Below are 20,867 nucleotides of genomic sequence, written 5' to 3' on the forward strand. Positions count from 1 at the left end.
AAATAGAGAAAAAGACTGGTGAGGGAGCAGGGCAGGTGGGGGGGGGGAGAGGAACTGCAGAGGAAGCAGAAATGTTCTATTAGGAGAAAGAGAGAAAATGATTGGCACTTTACCTTATCTACTTCCACCCGTTTCTCCATCGGCCCCTGCCTCTCTGAGCTGTTGACTCCCCAGGGCCGTGGGCTAACTTCTGGCCTGGGGCAAAGCAAACAGCACAGAAGAGAGTATCAAATTTAAGACCTCCTATTGTCCCTAACTGAATCATCAGGATTCTAGTCCACATAGTTAAATCTCTGCACTTCTCTGCTTGCCTCTCAGCTATGTTGTTCTGCGCTTCTGTTTCCCAGCGTGATGGGAAGTTATGGGCAGGGTCACAGGGTGCATTTCCTTGGGGGAAGAGTATGCTAGAGACTTAAGGTGCCTTTGCATTTTGCAAATTACTTCTCTAACCACAATGACGAGAGAGAGAGAGAGAGAGAGAGAGAGAGAGAGAGAGAGAGAGAGAGAGAGAGAGCTATCAGGCTACACTATAAATCTGTGGAGGGACATTCCTTATCTCTGTGCAACACAGGAACAGATTAACAGAGGTAAGATGCCTTTACTTCTATTCTGGATCACTGTTCCATACAAACTCAAGTACTGCCTGCCTCCTTTGGTTTTTTCCTGACACTGCTCTGACAAGCTTATGATGTCAGTAACAGCATTCCTTATGTTTTCAGCAAGATGTTACTCTTCAGCATAAAACTCACTTTGCCAAACTCTCCCTGATCTTCCAGCATCATCTTACCTGCACCTCTGCTGCTCATCTGATTCTTCTTTCCCTACTAATGGATCCCTATGGCTGGATCCGCTCAAGCAGTGGCAGAATGAGATGGCAGAATGGACTGTTCCATTTCAATCTGCCTACAGAGCAAAACCATTTTTGAATGCTCTCCCATATATATATGTAAGATTTCGACTTGCAGTGAGCTTTGTTGTTTTTTAACGTAAGAAAGCATCCATGGGGCAGCGACAGCTCAATGGCAGAGCAACTGCTTTGCATGCAATCCCCGGGGCAATCCTCAGTGTAGCCAGTACTGAACTAGATGGACCAGTGGTGTTCCTTGTTATAAGCCTTGTTCCTATGTTTGATTCTAAAATGAGAATCTCATGTCTACGGTCACTTTACCACTCCAAGACTCTGCCACCTCATCTGCGGCATAGGTTGTGGTGGAGTCACTTCTGCATGGCCGATCCCAGGCCACTCTGGTATCATCAATGCAGTTTGAAGAGAGGTTCAAAAGAGAGTTCGGATGGCCGTCTATCAGGGATTCTTTAGTGGCAATTCTGGCATTGCAGGAAGCTAGACTAGATGAGCCTCGGGTCCCATCCAGCTCTACAATTCTATGATTCTAATGAGAAGCAACCCACCTCCTTCTCTTCTGCCCTGGGCAAGGGCTTCCCATGGACCTTACTAGAGCTCTGATGCCCTGAGCGCACCCAGCTGAAGGAGGACAGACAGACAGCAGTTTAATTCTTTATTACAAAGCATGAACTTGTGGTAGCTCCTAAGGTGCACCGAACACTCATGTACGCTTCTGGTGGCTAAGCAGCTGGCATCCCCTCCCCAGGCTAGTGCTCCAAGCTGTTGAGCAGAATGGCGACCACATCTCCACCCAAACTTAGGTACTCTTGCCTGATGGGATGTGCGCAAACAGCCTGCAGCTTCTCCTACATGGATGTTGCCACTGTGCCTGCCTCTTCAAACCCCTCCTGGTCCTTGGAGACAGCAGGGAAGAGGACGGAGGGGATTGGGGATTCTACCAGCCACCTCTCTCAGGAACTGTCTCTTACTCTGCTCCTGGCGTGTTCTGCACCTCCTCCCCTGTCTCCAACTGCTCAGCCTCTTCCCTTCCTCCAGCCCCGACTCCTGCCTCGTGGGAGGCACAAAACCCCACAAATGGCTGAGCCCTTCCCCTGCCTCTGCTACACACCCTGCCAGTCCCTGACACCTGGTAATACAAAAGTCATAGAATTGTAGAGTTGGAAGGTCCAGCCCCCTGCAATGCAGGAATCTCAACTAGATCATACATGGAGAGATTGCTATCCATCTAACGTACATTTGCAACCACGAGGAATTTCACCCACCTACCCATGCTTTCTTCTTCATTGCTCTCACCTTTCAGTTGGGTGAAAGGTCCTGGAGTGGGCAGGCTGCAGGAGGGGGAAGGACAGGCGGCCCCCATCCATGAAGGGCGATGCCAGCTTGCGGATGGGGCTGCTCCCGCCACCACGCTGGCGACCCCCACCACCCGCATCCGAATTCATCCGCAGCCTGGGAAAGAGAGAGAAAGAGCATCTGCTTATAAGACGGATCCAGCCCCAAGGTGCCCAGGCACAGCCATCTCTGGGGTGGAATGCAACCGTTCCTACAGGGGCCGTCATCCTCCACCACGCAGCCAGCGCTGAGATGCTGCCGCTTCCTGGGAAGAGGTCTGTCTGCCACACCTTCTCCTACCTGCTGGCGGGTTCAGGGAGCGGCTCATCCACAGAGGGTCCCGTGTCAATCTCTAACCTGGAACTCCGGGGGCTAGATTGTTTCTCGCTGCCAGGGTAAGCGACAGGGGGAAATAGAAACTTGTTAAAAAAAGCCGGTGGGAGGAATTTTCCTCCCGAGCTAGCCTAAGGTGCTTCCCCACAGTCACCTTTCTAGAGGTCCTCAGAGCACGGCCACAGCTGCAAACACTCACTTCGCTTAGCCCACCCATGAGCAACAGGGAGTCCTATTCAGCACAGAGGGGCATCTACCCAGCACTCCCACTGCTGGAAGGACCCTGACTCTTTTCCCTTGTATTTTTCTTAAAACAAACAAGCTTCTGACACGGCATACACATCATATATTTAAAGCCCATTGCTTCTTGCAAAGAATCATGGGAGCTGTAGTTTACCCTGCCAACAGCCACAATTCCCAATAGCCTTAACAAACTACAGTTCCCACGATTATTTGGAGGAAATTGTGCGATTCCATGTATGTTGTGTATGCACCCTAAGTCTCTAGTCCTCATTATGGCACATAAATCTTGGAAATAAAAGGTCACTATATAGGAGCATCCTGGGGCACCTATTTCCAGTACCTTTATGACCCTCTGTTGCCCATTAGTTCTAAATATCCATGAACTTCCCTCCTGAATCTTGGTCTAGACGTGCAGCTGAGTGCTGGTGCTTACCTTCAAAGCCCCACATGGCTTGGGACCTGGAAACTTGAGGGATTGCCTTCTCTCACATCAAGCAGCCTCAGAGGTTATGTATCAGGTAAACCCACCAAGGGCATCTTTTTCGTAGCGGCATCTCACTGGTGGAATTCTCACCCCAGGGAGGCTCGCCTGGTGCCTACACTAATATATTTCTATATCAAACCCCTTTATGCTTTTACCAGGCTTTTACCCTCCAATGTATTTCTCCTCCTTGCTCCCTGGGCCACGAACATATCAAGCACTGCTTTTCAGTGTTTCTGTTAGTTGATCTACCCAGGAAATTTATGATTTAAGGGCAGTATACTTTTTAAATAAATAGAGGCAGCAGAATAAGGGCCCTAGAGTCCCAGTGTGGTAGACTGGATTGTGCTACTTCAGGCTGCAAATGGAGGAACTTGCCTTTTAAAAACCAATCTCTCACATAAAAGAACTCCATGCATGTGAAAATCTAGGACCGCAGGCAGAAAAGTTCTAGCTCTGCCTTCTGTGTTAGTTTTCTACTTGCAATTTCTTCTTCTTCTTCTTCATGTCATTTCCCACCCCCAGCCTGAACCAATGCAGCCCAATCTGCCACCTAAGGACTCTATGACCTCAGGCGCCTGCATGCCTAGGCCAGGCCTGGCACAGCACCACCACAGAACATCACAGCTCTTCAGCTCTGTAAAAAGCTGCTTCTTGGAACAAGGCCAAAAGGTTCGTTAAGGGGACAGGCACATCTTAACTCACAACTGCATTTGTGGGTTCTGGGCAAAATGCAGAACTCCGATGATACAGAGAGGAGAATGCAACCCAGCTCCCACTCACCCGCAAAGTAATCAAAGGAAATCCATATCAGCCTTAATTGGGCTGAGGGAAGCCACAGACCCTTTTCCTTCCCCACAGGCTGTGGTTATTGGTCAGTGGTAAACATGGCCTGTCTTGTAAACAGCTCCTTTCTGTTCTGCAGTTGAGTCCAGGCATGGCTTCAGTGCTGCAGGGGAGGCCCTGCGTAGTCCCGCTGAGATGACTCATACGTTTTGCGCCACTTCTCATCCCACAAGTGACCCACAGGAACCCGCATGCTGTGGCCCAGCATATTAGCTAGTGACTGGCAGCCTGCTTGTGTGGCTTCAGCCGTTCTTTGTCAAAAGCAGTAAAAAGAGTCACCTCAGCAAAGGAAAGTGTTTCCCTTCCAGAACACGAAAGCATTTACAAGGTGTCACAACCAACTGCCTGGAACAATGAGGTGATGTATATAGTAGGACAGCCCCAAGGAAACGATAAAGACGAAGGCTGTGGTAATAGGACAGTTGATGGTGCCAGAGGTTTCCATAAACTTCTTTTGGCAAACCCGCCCCCAAGAGGGAGGGAATGAACCCTTCTTCCAAATAAGACAAGTGAACTGCAGTTGCTGGGGGGCATCAACAACAGCCCAAGAGTGGAGACACCCCAACATTCAGGCAGGACGCCATTCATGCAATTAGCAAGTGGCTTTTTATAAAGTAAACTGCAGTCAAAGGGGAGAGGAATCCAGAATGTGGCATATTAGGCGGGGGGGGGCAGGGATGTAGCTTTAGTTCTTTGCCCCCAGCCACATCCCTCATCTCAACCAGGCCCCGCGTGGCTTCTACTGGCTTTTGAGAAGGAGCTCCTCCCTTGCGTTCCCAGTGTCAACAGCATAGGAACACAGGGGAGCTGCCTTTTAATGAATCAGACCAATGGTCCACCTCAGTCAGTATTGTCTACATGGACTGACCACCGCTGTCTAGATTACAGACAGGGTTCTCTTCTGGCTGGGACCTGGAGAGGCCAGGGATCAAACCAGGTTCTTTCTGCATGCAAAGTTCTGTCACTGAGCTACCATATCTATATAGTGATATGAACTGGGGCTGCAGTGGGAGATGAAGAGTTAGGGACCCACTAGCACTCAACCCAGGGAGTGCACTCATCCAGTGCTTTGGTTGATTAGCAGAGGGGACTTCGGGAAGACCTCACCCCCGGCCACCTTGATGCTTCCACTTCTCCAGCTTATTTCATTAAACCTAGCTTTACAGTTTAGGAGTAAGTAACTCTCTTCACACGGGCCAACTGCCACTCTCTTCCCCAGATCTTCCCTTCAAGGTGTGCCACTCACCTGTCAGGCAGGACAATGGGAGGCACTAGTCCCCGGTTGTTGCCACGCTCACCTCGCCGCCAGCCAACTGGGCCCACTCGCTGTGGCGTAAAGCGCTCCTCATGCTGAACCGCAGAAACAGAGCGAGGCACCGTCTCGGACTGGGAGTCACACTCTGGGAGGGCAAGAAGGCACAAGACCAGAAGCTGGACATATTCTCAATTTGGGTCTGGGAAAGATGTTTCTGCAGATCCCAAAAGGAAACATGGTGGCTTAAACAGAGGACTGAGGGCTCTTCCCAAGGACCTCGCCCACCTCAGGGTAGTTGTCAATTGCTTGTGATAGATGCCAAGGCAAAGCCTGAGCTAGACTATGACCCCAGAGAATTCTTGGTGACAAAGCGGATCGAGCCAGTTTTGGTACTTGCGTGTCCATAAAAAAAAGAAGGGGCATCCATAACACATTATTAAGCAGGAGGTCAAATATTATTTCAAGTGGCTTCTGAAATGGCCATTGTTATTTTATGGGTTGGAATAATGTATACTGTAGGGGTGCTCACCTAATATTACTGTGACAATCTGGAGATGGGCTGGTCACTGTATGTATCGGTACTCTCTGTGGGTGCATTTGTGACCCAGGCCAAGTTCTTCCAGTAGCGCTGCCTTCAGTAACTGGGATGATGGGCAGATTTGGTCCTACCCCCTGGGCTGCAATCTGGGGCATGTGGTAACCCCAGCTGCACATAACTCCCCACCACTCACCATCTTCGCTAGCTGGTGTTTCGGGGGTCCCCTCCGTCTCAGGCTCCTCTGCTGTGGCCTCCAGTGGCAACACATCACTGTCAGCAAGAAGGAGGGAAATAAGAGAGTGTGACAGTTACCATTTCCTTGCAGGGGTCTTTCCAGTGGGACGGAGGAATGAGCATTAGCAGCTGCGCTGAACCACATGCAAATTTCTCACACACACAACCACCCCTCACTGCTCCTTTGCTCATAGCACCCACCCTCTCCCCATCGCCCCTTCATACCAGTACTCCTCCTCCGCCAGGGCCATGACCTTCTCATACTGGGGTCCGGGCAGTTGGCTGGTCCCAGGGAAGATGGCCTCGTGATGCACGATCAGGCACTTAACCACCTCGTTGATGTGGGGCTGCACCGACACAGCATCCTGGCCTGCAGGGACGGTCACCAAGGTAGGGCCAAAGCACACAGCTAGGTTGTGGGGATCCATCATGTTCTCATCACTATAGTGAGACAAGCTGAGGGAGGAAGAAGGTGTGTGTTACAGGGGAGGGGCCTCCTAGCCCCAGAGAGCGCTCTCTCTCGCCGTCTCCATCTGGCCACCCAGCACCTGGATACTCACTGGTTGAGGAAAGCGAAGAGGTACCGCAGGACCACCAACACAGCAGGGGGGAGCTGGGAAAGGAGAGCCCGGAGGTGGGAGATACGCTCGGCCGAAGATTCGAGTTCTGAGAAGAGACCATCAGAGGGGGCAGCACGTATTGGACTTGGATTCACATAAACACACGCACAAAGAAAGAGGCCATGAGGTCCCGCATTTGAGTCGGGATTTGTAAGCTTGCTGAGCGAACAAACACACAGCTGAAGTCTCCAGGTCTTGGTCTGCCTCCTCTTGCTTCTTGGTGTGTTATTTGTGCTTTAACCTTCAGAAGTATCTGAAATGTTTCCATGATTAAGTCATGCCATTGTTCTAGCAGCTGAGACCTAGAGGCTTTTCCATTCTGCCCAGCTGAGAGTCTCAGCAGCTCAAAAGCTGCTCCTCTTTCCCCTCACTTCCGTTTGTCACTTCTGTACAGCACTGTCAACATTTGGGACTATAAGCTGTACTAGGATCAAGTACGTGTGTGCCTAATGTCAACCGTATGCACGCTAGTTACTACAGGCACTATATATCAACAAACAAACAAGAATAATGAAACAGGGGTCTGCACATCTGCGCACAAACTTACGGGCTGTTGCCAGCAGCTCAGGGACAATGTCACAAGGAAAGAGTGGCTTCTCCAATCCCCGAAAATACAGTTTCAGCACTCCAGCTACTGAATCCAAGTCATGGTGCATGTAGCCATCTGCCAGCGGGTCCTCGCCTGGTGAAGAGGGAGCAGTCATTACAGCAATCCCTTTCTTAACCTTATCACATGGTCTCTCATGAACCCAAAGATCTTTCTCCCATCTTTTTACTTTGGCCTTCAGTGGTTGATGGTACAGTGAGTTCCAGAAACATTGCTATGTTCTAGTTTTGTATGTTTAGGCTGTTCTGAATTATTGCTACATTTGCACTTTTTAAAGTAATATTTTGAAGTTTTAAATGACTCTAATTTATATTTTATTATGTCATGACATAATTTTGTGGGTACAATTTTTTTCACTTGAAGAGCGGGATATAAATCTGTTTACTGGTCATCTTTGGACCGCTGTGTTGCAGGAGCAAAAGCATTTGGACGCAGGAGAGTGTCTTTACAATCCCTCCTCCTCAGCCATGAAACTTCCTGGATGAACTTGGACAAACTAGCCTCTCCCTCTAACTACCTCAAAGGGCTGTTGTGAGCATAAAGGAGGAAAGAATTGGGCATGGAAATTGTATTCAGATTCCTTTTGGGTCTGATATTTAAAAAGAGAATGCTATAGAAGCAATAAATACATAATTGTGTCAAAGCAGAGTGACTGATTTGGAGAGAAAGGTGGGTGTCTTTCAGAGGAAGCGCCTGCAGAGGAAGTCATCCTAGGGGAAGAGCGACGGATCAGTGGGTAGAACCAGGCTTCATAGGCACATACATGCAAGCTCAACTGCTGGAATTTTCAAGCAGGGTTGAGAAAGACCCCGGGCTGTTTGAATCCCTGGAGACCCCCTGCCAGTCAATGTTGACAATAGGGGGCTAGATGGACCAACAGTCAGACTTGCTATGATGTAACGTCCTGCATTCCCTTTAGCCTAGAATCACCTCCCACTAATAATCCCATTTATCTGCAGGAAAGTTATGGTGTAAACTTTTACTGTTAACCACCCAGAGAACCTTAGCTATTGGGCATCATATAAATACTTTAAATAAAGTAAATCGAGAACTAGGCAATGAAGAAAAGGCCTCCTTGCACATGCTCCATGGCTCAGGTTAAACGCCCAAGCTCCTTTCAGAGCCAGCACACTGACTTCGCTCTTCACCTGCACATCAGCTACGCCTTCCTCCCTTGGCGCAACATCCTTCCAAGTCCTTTCTCCCCTGACTCCTGGCTGCTGTACATCCTCTGCTCATTATTTTGTGCCCCATGGGAAACTGTGACCCCCACCACTGCCCTTTCCCCTCCTTCTGGCAAACTCTCAGGCTCATCAAATTTGCCCTCTACTCCTCTCTCTCCGCTGCACACCTCATCCCCTTTCACGGTGGCTCCCCACTTGCAGAAGGGTCTCCCCAGGGAGGCTCGCCTGGCACCTTCATTACATACCTTTAGGCACCAGGCCAAAACATTCCTCTTCCGCCAGGTGTTTGGCTGATTAGCATTCTACAGCTTTTTAAATGTGCTTGGGGACGTGGTTTGTCTTTGTTTTATTACACATTTTGCATGCTCATTTTGTATTTTGTTTTTGTTGTGAACCACCCTGGAATCTTCAGGTGAAGGGCAGTATACAAACGAGATGATGATGATGATAATGAAGAAGAAGAAGAAGCCTCACTCACCTTTCTCAAAGGCATTCCGAATCTCTGATACCTGTGCTTGGGACCCTGGCACTCGAAAAATACCTTCATGCTGGAGCCCTGGGGAGAAGAAGAAGAAGACAGGTCGGGGGAGAGAACCCAGTCACATTTTCCAGCAAGGAAATTTCCCCTTCCTGCTGGGATCCACTCACTGCTATGCACAAGCTGGAGATCCTTTTGAAACCTGGGAGTCTGGTCCACCTCCCCAGAGGGAAGCATTTGCTGGGAGGGGAGAGGGGCTCAGCTTACCATGGAGATTGATGAAGCGGATGCAGCTCTCCACGACAAGGGGAACAGCCTGGCCTGAGCTCTGGAGTTACGGAAAGGAAAGGAAAATGTCACAGAGCAGCTTCATCCCAGAACAACCAGGACTGTGTGGATGCTCCCTTTCCACAGGGGCCCATCAAAAGCATAGAGCGTAATTTGGGGGGCAGAATTCAGCTTCCTGATAATCCCAGCTTTCATTTTTTTAAAGAAAGGTTTCCAGCTCTCTTGATTGTGAATATACTTATTTACCGTATTAATGCAGTCATTACATTTATTTTCTCCCTTGGTCAGTATAGTGTGGAAGGGACATTGCCAGTTCAGAGTTTATCTTAGCCTTGCATTCATTACTTGGCCTTAGGCCAACCACTCTCCAGTCTCAGCCCCCCATCCTCAGTATGGGAAGAGTAATGCTGGCCTACTTTACAGGGCTGTTGTTAGGATTACGAGGATAAGAGGTAAGAAATGAAATAATGGAAATGCTATATATATGATTATTACTATTGTATTATTATTATTATTATTATTTATTTATTTCCATAGTGTTCAAGCCCTAAACCTGTTTCCCAGACATGCAAAGGCACAAGCAGGTGATCTCTCACCTTCAGCTCTATAAAAAGCAAGGGATCTCTCTGTCTGTCTTATGTGCATATATATATATAGAGAGAGAGAGAGAGACTACCAGCTAGCGCAGTGTAGAATCAGACTGCTGGGAAGACCTGGGTTCAAATCCCTCCCCCTGCCTTGCCATGATGCTTGGTGGGTCGCCATGGGCCAGTTGCTGTCTCTCACCCTAAGCTGCCTTTCAGTGTTGCTGTGAAGGCAAAATGGAAAGCGGAGGAAAGAGGAGAGCCACCATGTGCACTACCCTAAGTTTCCTGACAAAAGGGTGGGATTTAAATGCAAATCAGTCCATCAGATTCCTAGTGGCTGGGGCTGGTCTTCAGTGCCTTATGCAGTTCCTCACCTCCCCAAGGTTAGCAAGACCAGAATGAATTGTGCACAATTTCCCTTTGCCTTCATGACTTCCGCAGGCCAAATAAATCGGTTCTACTTATAGCAGAATTATTATTTTTTTCAGAGCAGTATATACACAGCTCTGACCATGTCCCACCTAGGAAAATGGCTCCACCCTGTCCAGAATATTATTATATAGCTCCAGGTTATAAATACATACCCACTCCTATTATTATTGTTGTTATTGTTGTTATGCACCCTACAACAATGAAGAAGCGACTCCTACAGATGTGCAAAAAATAAATGCTAAGCAGGCATAAGTGGAATCTCTCATTTACATGTCATTCTCCTGCGCTGCAAATGAGAGAGACCTCTGAATAATGAGGAAGAGTCTTTACAGTCATGTCAAACTCAAGCTTATTGGCACTGACAAAGCAAAGAACAGTGTTATGGCCTAGAAATCCCACTAGATGGTGCCAGAGTGAATGCAATTCTCCCTCTAAGGCGGGGGTGATCTGGAGAGCACCAGGGCATGAACCAGGGCACGACAGGATGTCAAACATTAACTTCCCTCAGTCCTGTCAGGCCACTTAGGGGTTTCCAAACAAGATACTGGACCACCATGAGGGATAGAAAGTTGGTGCCCTTTTTTATTTTTTCACAAGAATAGGTCATGGGGCTGACACACTATTGTCTGCTCTGTGCATGTGAGATTCAGTCCTGTATACCTGAAGGAGCGTCTCCACCCCCATCATCCAGCCCGGACACTGAGGTCCAGCTCCGAGGGCCTTCTGGCGGTTCCCTCCCTGTGAGAAGCAAGGTTACAAGGAACCAGGCAGAGGGCCTTCTCTGTTGTGGTGCCCTCCCTGTGGAACGCCCTCCCAGCAGATGTCAAGGCAATAAACAACTATTTTACTTTTAAAAGACAACTGAAGGCAGCCCTATTTAGGGAAGTTTTTAATGTCTGATGCTGTATTGTTTTTAATATTCAGTTGGAAGCCACCCAGAGTGGCTGGGGTATAAATAATATATTATCATCATCATCATTATTATTATTATTATTAAATATTGTTTGTGGGTGTGCATGGGTGGGGCTACGGGTTCAAAGAGCCACAGAGCTGCCCCCGCTGTGTGTCTTGCTCCCCTCTTCCTGGTAATGTCTGTGTGAAGAGATGCCCTCATGCTGTGCACTTCTATCCCGGCAGTGATGTCACACATGTTGCACATTGTACATGCTCTCTCAAGCTCACCTCTGTGGGAAGGACTTGGCTTTAGCTACCAGAAATCAGAGGTGGAGCTTAGGTAATTTCCCCAAGCCATTCTGAGGGCTCGGGAAAATGTCCCTGACCGTCCTGGCCAGCCTTTCCCACCCGACTAAAGCTCTCGCCACCGCCGCAATCTGAAGCACACTCTCCTCCTTCCATTTCAGTCAGTGGATTGGAAGGGGCCATCCACTCAGGGTAACATGTGGTTGCAACATGCAGTCGCTATTCATCACAAGCGCAGGCCGAGAGCTCCCTGTTACAAGCAAACAAAGAAGAACAGCAAAAGGAGATTGGAAGCAGCATGTCCAAAACACACAAGCAGGGAGGAGTGTCACACACATGCACCCACAGGGATGCAGCTTCACACACCTCAGTGTGCAAAGCATGCACACATGCAAAGGCAGCACTTCATGTTCCCACAAACACTCGTGCACGTTACACACAACAAATATGTGCAAGCTCTCTTCACATAAACTAGCGAAGCATCCTCTCCGTGCCTGTCACATTGCTGGTCCCATCTGCTCTTCCTGCCCACCCCTGCCTGCCCACCCCAGTCCTGTACCTGCTTCCGTGTCTGCAGCCTCCTCCTCCTTGGGGCAGCACGGACAGGAGAGACAGAGTCAGCAAGCACATTACAAGCAGCAGGAGCAGCGGGTGCGACTGGGAAGAGCCAGAGGCAAAAGCAGGGCCAGGGAGGCAAAGAGTTCTTGTACTAGGCAGAGGGCAAGAAAGCGGGGCTAGAAGGAGCTGGGCAGGAGGGCATAGCTCAGGGCAGCAGCCAGTACCTCCAAAAAGGCCTGCAGGTCACCCCCGAAGAGCTTGTGGTGGCAGCACGAGGGCGGGCGGGAACGCCGGACGCGCTGGGACTGTGGCCTAGAACCAAGGTTTGTGTGGGGTGGGGAGGAAGGAAGATGTCAGAGACTCCCCCAGAGCTGGAACTGGACTCCTTCCCATCGTTCTGCTTGGTTCCTCAACCACAGAATACACAGTGGAAGCCTTCACTACCCCTCTGGGCACAGGGGAAGGGGCAACACGCAGAGTGCCCATCTCTCCACCCCCAGCACTGCCATGTGAGTACCCACCATTTTCATGACCCCTTCAGTTTCCTTTTACCTGGCCAGTTCTCGGTCCACAGCAGCACCTGGGAGAGCAAGGAAATAGAAGACAGGGAAGTTAGCATCTGGAGTCCTGGATCTCTGTGGCCATATCTACACCTCAAATTTATGATGAAGACACACGTACACAGCTTCATCAGCAAGTGTGTGATGGAAGCACCTCCATTTGCCATTTACAGCCTGCTCATTGTCAGAAAGTGGAATTGCACAGATTGACACAAGAGCTAGCCAATGAAACGAGGCTTCTTCCTCTCCTGCTTTTTTAAGCAAGACTGTGCACAGTGCTAATTGGCCAGCACTTGTTTCAACTATAAAAGCCAAATTCTTCACCTCTTGGAATAGTTTTTATAGTGTTCTAAAACAATGTAAAATCCTAAATAAGTTTAAAATGCTGAATTTAAATGTGCCAGCTGCTAGGAGTTTGAGAAGGGTAAGAGAAACAGGCAGCCTTCCTAAAGTATGATGGTCAGACAGAATTTGGTGCATGTGCTGTGTGTGTGTCTTTGAAATGAGTAGAGATGAGGGAACAAAGCTCCTCTAAAAAGGGACATCTGTCTTCACCCTGACGCTGGAATACCTGCAATCACTTTTCCTATAAGAAACCCTGGAGACTGCAGTTTTGTGGGGAGCCTGGAGGATTCTTAGCTCAGATCCTCAGTACTTCACAAACTCTTGGGTTTATTTGCAAGAAAGGCTGGCAATTAAACAGGTATAAAACTACAGATAATTTTTGTACTCCAAGCCATCCCGAATTCCCATGCCCCATCTAGCCCAAGGCTACAGTGCCCAGACTGGCAATCTACTCCCCATGTTCTCACCCTTCTCTATCGCCTCCTTCATCTGGTCATGCTTTGCTTGTAGTTTGGTTTGAATGCTTCGTCCGGAGAGATATTCTTTGAATTTCTGCACAAGAGACACCAAGAAGTCTGTTATCAGAGAAGATAGCAGGGAGACCTCAGGCTCTAAGATAGAAAGAGGGGCTGGGGTTACAGCTCTGTCCCTGGGAAGACCTAGAGAAGCCTTCCGGAGGCAAGCGGAAGAGAAAGGGACCTCACTGGGGACAGCCTTGCCATGGCCAACAGGGGTATAAGTTCTGGTGGCCTAATCAAAAGTGGGGGCGGGGAGAGATCTCCAGAGCAGGATCCACTGCATGACCACAGCCTGGAAAGGTATCTGCTCCCATGTCAAATGGAAGGGTCCTGTGCTTGGCTCTCTTGCTCTTTTCACTTATGCACCACTTTCCATCACAGAACGTTGTGGTCTGGACTGCATAGGTGGGACTTGCAAGAGGCTGATGAGCAGCCAGGCCCACATTTTGGGCCATGGGGATTCACCTTTATGACACCATCTATCAAAACGGCTTTGAATGTTCATGGTTCTAAGAATCTTTGGCTTTGTACCATGATGTAGAAGCTCTCCGTCTCCTGCTGGTTGGCCCGGCGCTTTGCTAAGGCCTGCTTCCCACCAGCGTCAGAGCCGGTAGACTTGAGCGACTCCGTCGACTGACAGCCCTGAAAGGCATCCAGTGCTTCTGGCTCCTCCGCTGCCAACAGGTCCACCAGGCTTTGCAGGGTGGCCTTCAGAGTCTTGTTTACCTGTGGAAGGAAGCAGAAAGCTTTACACCAAGAGCCATTGACAGTGGAAAGTACCTAATGGACTGCTGGGGCTAAACAAAGGGAATGAAATGTTTCCCTTTTAATACTAATGAAGGAGCTGGGAGGGCGGATGGAAGGTGAATCTTCCCCAGCTATTCTTTTCTTAAAGGAAAAAAGCAACAAGAAGGAACCAAAACCAAAGTAAGTCATGGGGGCAGCTGACATTGGCAAATCAGTGGGATCAGGAAGGGTTATACTCCAATAAATAAATAAATACTACCCCGCCCATCTGGCTGGGTTTCCCCAGCCACTCTGGGCGGCTTCCAACAAAAGATTAAAAATACATTAAAACATCAGTCATTAAAAACTTCCCTAAACAGATGACTTCAGATGTCTTCTAAATGTCATATAGCTATTTATTTCTTTGACATCTGATAGGAGGGCTCCCATTTGCTAATCCTCTCCTTTATTGTTTTAAATTGCTTTGAGACTTTTAGTTGTGATAATATATTCATAAATTTGGCAAACTATAAACTAGCTAACTACTGTATGTGCCTCCCCGCTGCCCTGTTTTATCACAGCAAATGTGGAATTGGGACCAAACATTTGCCCCCATAATGCCTACCTAGTAAGGTCTTAAGTGACATATTATTGTACACACACATCCCCTGGGTCTTGGGTGGTGCAGTGCAGGTTAAGCTCTAGGCTTATTAAATGTGTACATTGCTTCCTGCTAAAAAGGAGCAGGGCTGTAGCAGACGGAAGGCAGAAAGCAGCAGCGGGCTTAGTTCTCAGCAAATCCCACTGACCACTATGGAATGTGGGACATGGTTCATTCATATGCTCTATATCTGAATAAGATTCATCTCAAATATTGGGGGTGAGGAGGCTTAGTGGCAGAGCATCTGACTTGCATGCAGAATGGCCCAGGTTCAGTCCCCAGTGGAGCCTCCAGGCTGGGCTGTGCAAGACCCTGCCTGAAACCCTGGAGAGCCACGGCCTCCGTACTGGAGGCGGATGAGGTCTGACTTGATATAAGGCAGCTTCCTGTGTTCCTAAAATAAAAACCAAAGGGCTTGGGTTTTCCAAAATATTCCACAAAGCCCCACAAAGCACCCTGTGCAGCAGTGATTCTGAGTGTAGTTTGCAGCTGTTTGTACACAGTATTTGCCTAGATGGGTGAGTAACAACCTCCCCCTAGCGCTTCTTCCTCTGACCAGGGACACCCACTGATCTCTGCTGCCATAGAGCAATCAAGAGCAGAGGGGAAGCAAAACAGAAAGTGAAGTCACCAAGGGAGAAGACTCCCCACCCCTTGAAATCCACTGGTGCCTGCACAGACATTCCTCACTTTCTCCCACACTCATGAGAAACTGCCATTCACTCCAAGAGGAGCACCCTTGGGGGAAGCAAAGCGTTGCATGGCTGGTGAGGGCGAAATCATGAAGCATCCCTGGCTCTCATCCATTCAACCAAACGGAACGCCAACTGTGAAATTTCTAGCTGTTGACCTGAAGCCACTTCCTTCACCTCACCAAAAAGAAAGGAAACAGCCCCAGGACTAGAAAAGCACTAGAAAGCAACATGAAAGGCAGGAAAAGCTGTGTAATACAAAAGGATACCTTTCACTATTGCATTAAAAAAAATCAAATACACTTGGCCCACCAGGGTCTGTTCTGGGGGTCCGCGCACAAAGGCAAAATCATGCAAAATCAGGAACCCCCAAAACTGCCCCCTCCTCCCCCCGTAAGGCAGAGGGAAACTTAACATACCTTACAGAAAGGAAACCCGGGGATACTCCCAGAGCCCTTGCGATGCCTTCCCAAATATGAGCCCAGAGTTTCCTTTCTGACAGGTAAATGACCATGCAGAACTGCTTTTTAAAAATGTATATGTGATTTTATATTGTTTCATCTAGTTTTATCTAGCTGAGCTTTAAAATATTGTAATTGGTGTTTTTATCTTGATACGGGTCATTGACCGTAATGAAATGACTTGACTTGACCTTCCCAGAGCCTGGCAAACAAGGAAAACCCACTGGGTGCACAGGTGGTAGGGAAATAAATAAATGGAGACAGAGGAATTTCAAGTCCCCCCCCCCCCATTAATTCATTTATTTCTCCACCACTTGCAAAAGGTTGTGGTAGTAGCTGTAAAGTGGGTGTAAGTTGCAGGCCCACTGCTTATGGTTATGTGCTCATTTGCGCTTAGTTTGAGCCAGTACTCAACCCTGTGGTTTGTCCTTAATGCTTCTGAAGACACACAGAGTGTTTCCAGATCACTACTGCAGCCTGAGTGAGCAGCAGGGTTGTGGTGGCGGCTCTGCCACTCTGTCTGAGACTGCTACTCCCCAGCAAGGAATTCAGCCTAAATGTGTTTTCTTTAAAATGTGAAGCCATGATTTAATGTTTTGTCTTTGTGTGGAGGAGCATTCAGTCAGCTGAACCCCAGCCTACAGTCTGAAGACACTAGGCCTATGTCTTGCACAATATTAATCCCAGTTTGTCGTCACCAGAACCCATGGCTACCATTTGGAAATTTCTGGGCTCAAGCAAGTCAGAGGAGAGGGGAGGGGGCTTGACTTTGTTCTCTGCTGACACTCACCTCGTCTGTCTCCAGGGTGATGGCATTGAGACGGGACTGGAGATGCTGGAAGCGGGAAACTAGTTCATTTCTCAGGGGACCCTCGGCCCGGACCTCTGACACCTGAAGATGGCAAGGAGAGAATAAGTACCAGACAAAACGGTATGTTCTATAGGGAGCCAGGAATGAGCAGCCCCTTACCTCGTCGCCCTCATGAGGCTGGTAGTCGAAGCACAGGGGAGGACAGTAAGCTGCAGGGTTGGCCTCCATCAACCTGGACTTGTCCCCCAGTGGGTCCAGGGCATCAATGGCTCCTTCAATGGTGCACAGGCCCTGCTGCCAAGCCGCTTGGGCCCGGGACTCAGCTGCTAGGTAAGTCCTCAGCACTTTGCCCAGGGAAAGGTGGAAGCCAAGGTCAAAACACTGGGAACCATGAGACAAAAGAGACACCCTTAAAACCACATTTGCACTCATCCCTAAAGTGAATTGTCGAATGGGTTGGTCAACTCTGTTTCTGAAAGATGTTCCTGTGCCTTAAATAGCTGCCTAATGCAGGAAGGACTGCAACATACAGCAGGCACAGCTTTACTTGTCCTGATAGCTCCATGATGAAGGAAAGCTGCCCCTGTTGAATTTCTCTGTGCTATGCAGCTGTTTACAACCAAAACGTCTCTATCAGAAAACAGAGTCTGATAATATATGTAACATAACACACAACGCCATTGATAACACAGTGCAAATTATGCATTATGCCTGATTTGCAGGACAGGATCTGGAATCTTTTTGGTCTAGCTTTTTTCTTTCTCATGTTCTGAAGGCTAGGAATCCTATAACAGTAGAGGAAGCTGAGATGAACAGAGAAGTCGTACCCTTTTACAAGCCTACTCCCCCAGTTTATGTTTCTAACCTGACAGCAAAAACTGCCCGTATATTTTCAGAGGTCCCCCCTCTCTGTAGAACTAGAAACTTGGGCTAGAATTATAAACTGAGAGCTAGAAACTTGGTGTTTTCAAAGGAATGAAAATTACTTGCTAAGGTAGCATATCACCTGCTAAAGACACGGCCTTTTCAAGCACACCCGCCAAGTATTCAAAGGGAAGGCATGGCAAAGACACTGGCGCCTCTTGAAGTAGCTTGACAGTCATACTCCTTTCTCCCTCCACCCTCCCAGGAATCCTGGGAACTGTAGTTCCATGACAGTAGCTGGGCAGCGCTAACAGAACTCTCAACGTTCTCACCAAACTACAATTCCCATGATTTGACCATGATAGTTGGTATAAAACCAATATGAAATTGTTCTGTGGACATCCTTAGTGATGAAAAGAGTGAAAATTGTCTCAGCACAGAAACAGCCCAACAAAATGTGTGGCACTGATTTTTGAACTGCCAAATTATATGGTTCTTGCACCAGCTTGGGTGGAGGACGGACTCACGTCTAGTAGGTCAGCAACATCGCGCACATAATAGTTGCTGATGGCAGCATTGGCAGCGTGCAGACTCAGCAAGTAGTCGTTCCGGGCCTTGGCACATTTCAGCTTGCTCTCCATGAACTTGGACTGTCTCTGCAGGGGTTAGAATCATAGAATTGTAGAGTTAGAAAGGACCCCCAGAGCCATCGAGTCCAATCTCCTGTGATGCAGGAATGTGTAGGAGCCTCAGTTAGGCTCAGACTGCAGCCAGCCCTCCCTCCCACCAGCTCCCACCTTCCCCAGTTAGAAACCCAGTTCCTGTGCAGGCCATGTTCTTTTCTGACAATGGCAGCAATTTCCCCTCATAAGTCTACCTGCTTGCTAGCATCATTCCTATAGCAATAGCTTGACAAACTTTTGAGCTAGAGAAAAAGTAGCTTTGCACTATCTTTATTTGTTTAGATAGACTAGGTGGGGAGGATGCAAGAGACAGTTAACCACCTCCTGCTTCAAATTAATCCTCCCAACATCCTAATATCACATAATCTTCCCCAATGGCTGCTGCATGTTACCTAATAGTAACCCTCACTGAACACAGTAGGACTTGCACTATAAATCTGCTAACCATGGAGGGGAAGGACAAGGAGATACAGATTCATGGTAAAGAGCCACTCATTTATCTCATCTTCTTCTAAAGCCATTCAAGAAGGTTCTACAAAGGTTCAGAGTTGCACTGACATCAGAGAATGATTCATTGGTTATCTAAGTGTATTACAAGAACTGTGTTTAGTTGCAGAGTATGTAACCCATGTTACTATCCTTTTAAGATATGGGTTAGCTTTTGTATAAAAACAGCCTTGGGAGATGGCCCCAGCCAGTCTGTGCCAAGGAGCATGAGGTCGCAGAGCAAGCGTGGGGCTGAAGCAGCTAAATCAGCCAGCCCCTGCGGAGAAGTGGCCTGTGGCCCGGAGCTCACTGACTGACGTGAGGACTAATGAGCAGGAGTCCGCAAGGGGTGAAGACTTGCTCCACACTTTCTGCTGTGCCTGTGAAACAGAATGAAGATCAGCTACCACCCACCCCCTGCTCTTCTGAGGCACCTTGAAAGAGCTGGAGAGGAAGGATGGGGCCGGTTCCAGGGGTTCCTGGCTTTACACACTTTTGCTCTTACATGTGGACCCCTAGGACCAACCATTGCATGAGATGGAAGTTACTTGTGGCAGTGCTATAGATCTTTATTATTATTTTTTAAATTATTTTATTTATTTTATACCCTGCCTTTTCCCCTGGCAGGACTCAAGGCGGCTTTCAAACAAAAATATAAAAACATAAAAATCCCTTTTAATGTGCCAACAGTCTTAATTTAAAGCTCATCCTGTCTCTGGCATCATCTGACACTGAAGTCTTTTCCACCACGAGCTACCAGGAAATTTCAGAGTGGATTGGTGGCAGTGGGAAACAGGAGAAGCTCTGGGATCTAGACCTCTGTTGACAAAGGGAAGCTGAGAGAACGGGTGTCCCATAAGACCAGGATGATGAAAATTTGGTTTGAATTGAAGAATGGAGAATGGAGAGATCTCCTTATGTGGAGATCTGAAGACCTATGGAATACAAACTTGGCTAAAGTGGAAACTGGAGCTTTTGGGACATTTGGACTTAAGAGAAGTAGGAAACAAGATTTTGGCTCCATTTTTAAATACGGAGGCCTGGCTGGAAGAAACATGGACCTTATTGGGACAGAGCTCCTTCGAGATTCGGAGTTTAATATAAAGGACTATCAAAAAAACTGGCAGAGAGGAATTGAGAGAGAATTGAGAGCCTCGGACGTGAGGTCACCAGGCTGACTGCAGATGGACTGATGGACTTTTGTTGGGGTTCGAAACCGGGAAAGGGGGTGGTGGGGCTTTGGGAATCCAAAGGGTGTATAACTATATTCTGTTTTAATTAATTTGGTTTTGCCACTAACATAAAAATGGGGATTTCGGGGAAGGGAATTGGGGCCGACCTTAGAAAAAGACTTTTAAGAATAAGTATTGACGTATAAAGATTGAGGTTTATAAGTTAAAATTGGTTAATTAAATTGAGGGAGTGAACCTAGAAAAAGATTTTGAAGAATAAGTATTGACGTATAAAGATTGAGGTTTATAAGTTAAAATTGGTTAACTAAAATGAATTAGAGAAAACAAGGTAAAGTTTGGGGACAAGAACTTGCTGAGCTAAAAATTGGAACTGGAATACAAGAAGGGGAGGTGTGGGGAAGTCACGGAAATTGGTCATTGACAGTAAGAAATGTAAGTTGTATGTGTGTTTAATTGTCTTTTTTTCTTCTTTATGTTTTGTTTTTATTTTTTTGAAAATTTCAATAAATATCTTTTTTTAAAAAAAAGAGAACGGGTGTCCCTAACAGTCCCTCAATATCTCAAAAGGACACATTAGAATAGATTTTAAATCTGTTTAAAAGGCAGACAATGAAGTTAAACTATTTAATAAACAGACTGGCCTGCATGAGCAATCCTATGCACACTTATTAACTTCTGTGACATGAATGGGCTTACTCTAAAGTAAGTGTGCATGGATCTGTAGCCCTCATTATTAAAAGCCAACTGTTACCCCAAGAACCTTCTGGAATACTTAGAGAAAGGCCC

The 20,867-nt window shown here is 47.8% G+C and overlaps 1 protein-coding gene across 5 annotated transcripts in view; it reads right to left on the reverse strand.

The window, feature by feature from the left end:
• ARHGAP4 (Rho GTPase activating protein 4) overlaps positions 1-20,867 on the reverse strand; it is a 37,248-nt gene that overhangs the window by 1,660 nt on the left and 14,721 nt on the right. For 2 of the 5 annotated variants that reach the window (XM_053370609.1, XM_053370612.1), the window contains exons 6-22: positions 18,247-18,375; positions 17,015-17,236; positions 16,835-16,936; positions 14,036-14,230; positions 13,454-13,538; positions 12,634-12,661; positions 12,306-12,393; positions 9,284-9,344; positions 9,017-9,094; positions 7,295-7,429; positions 6,688-6,793; positions 6,353-6,583; positions 6,087-6,163; positions 5,347-5,500; positions 2,498-2,584; positions 2,159-2,314; positions 114-195 (exon numbers count right to left, since the gene is read on the reverse strand). In XM_053370609.1, the coding sequence (XP_053226584.1) occupies positions 114-195; positions 2,159-2,314; positions 2,498-2,584; positions 5,347-5,500; positions 6,087-6,163; positions 6,353-6,583; positions 6,688-6,793; positions 7,295-7,429; positions 9,017-9,094; positions 9,284-9,344; positions 12,306-12,393; positions 12,634-12,661; positions 13,454-13,538; positions 14,036-14,230; positions 16,835-16,936; positions 17,015-17,236; positions 18,247-18,375 (2,016 nt within the window). Of the gene's footprint in view, positions 1-113; positions 196-2,158; positions 2,315-2,497; positions 2,585-5,346; positions 5,501-6,086; positions 6,164-6,352; positions 6,584-6,687; positions 6,794-7,294; positions 7,430-9,016; positions 9,095-9,283; positions 9,345-12,082; positions 12,111-12,305; positions 12,394-12,633; positions 12,662-13,453; positions 13,539-14,035; positions 14,231-16,834; positions 16,937-17,014; positions 17,237-18,246; positions 18,376-20,867 lie in introns of those variants that run through there. The other 3 variants (XM_053370610.1, XM_053370611.1, XR_008328164.1) reach the window with 3 other exon arrangements.

This window comes from Podarcis raffonei, chromosome 17 (genome assembly GCF_027172205.1).
Source record: "Podarcis raffonei isolate rPodRaf1 chromosome 17, rPodRaf1.pri, whole genome shotgun sequence".
In the NCBI taxonomy this organism is placed as follows: domain Eukaryota; kingdom Metazoa; phylum Chordata; class Lepidosauria; order Squamata; family Lacertidae; genus Podarcis; species Podarcis raffonei.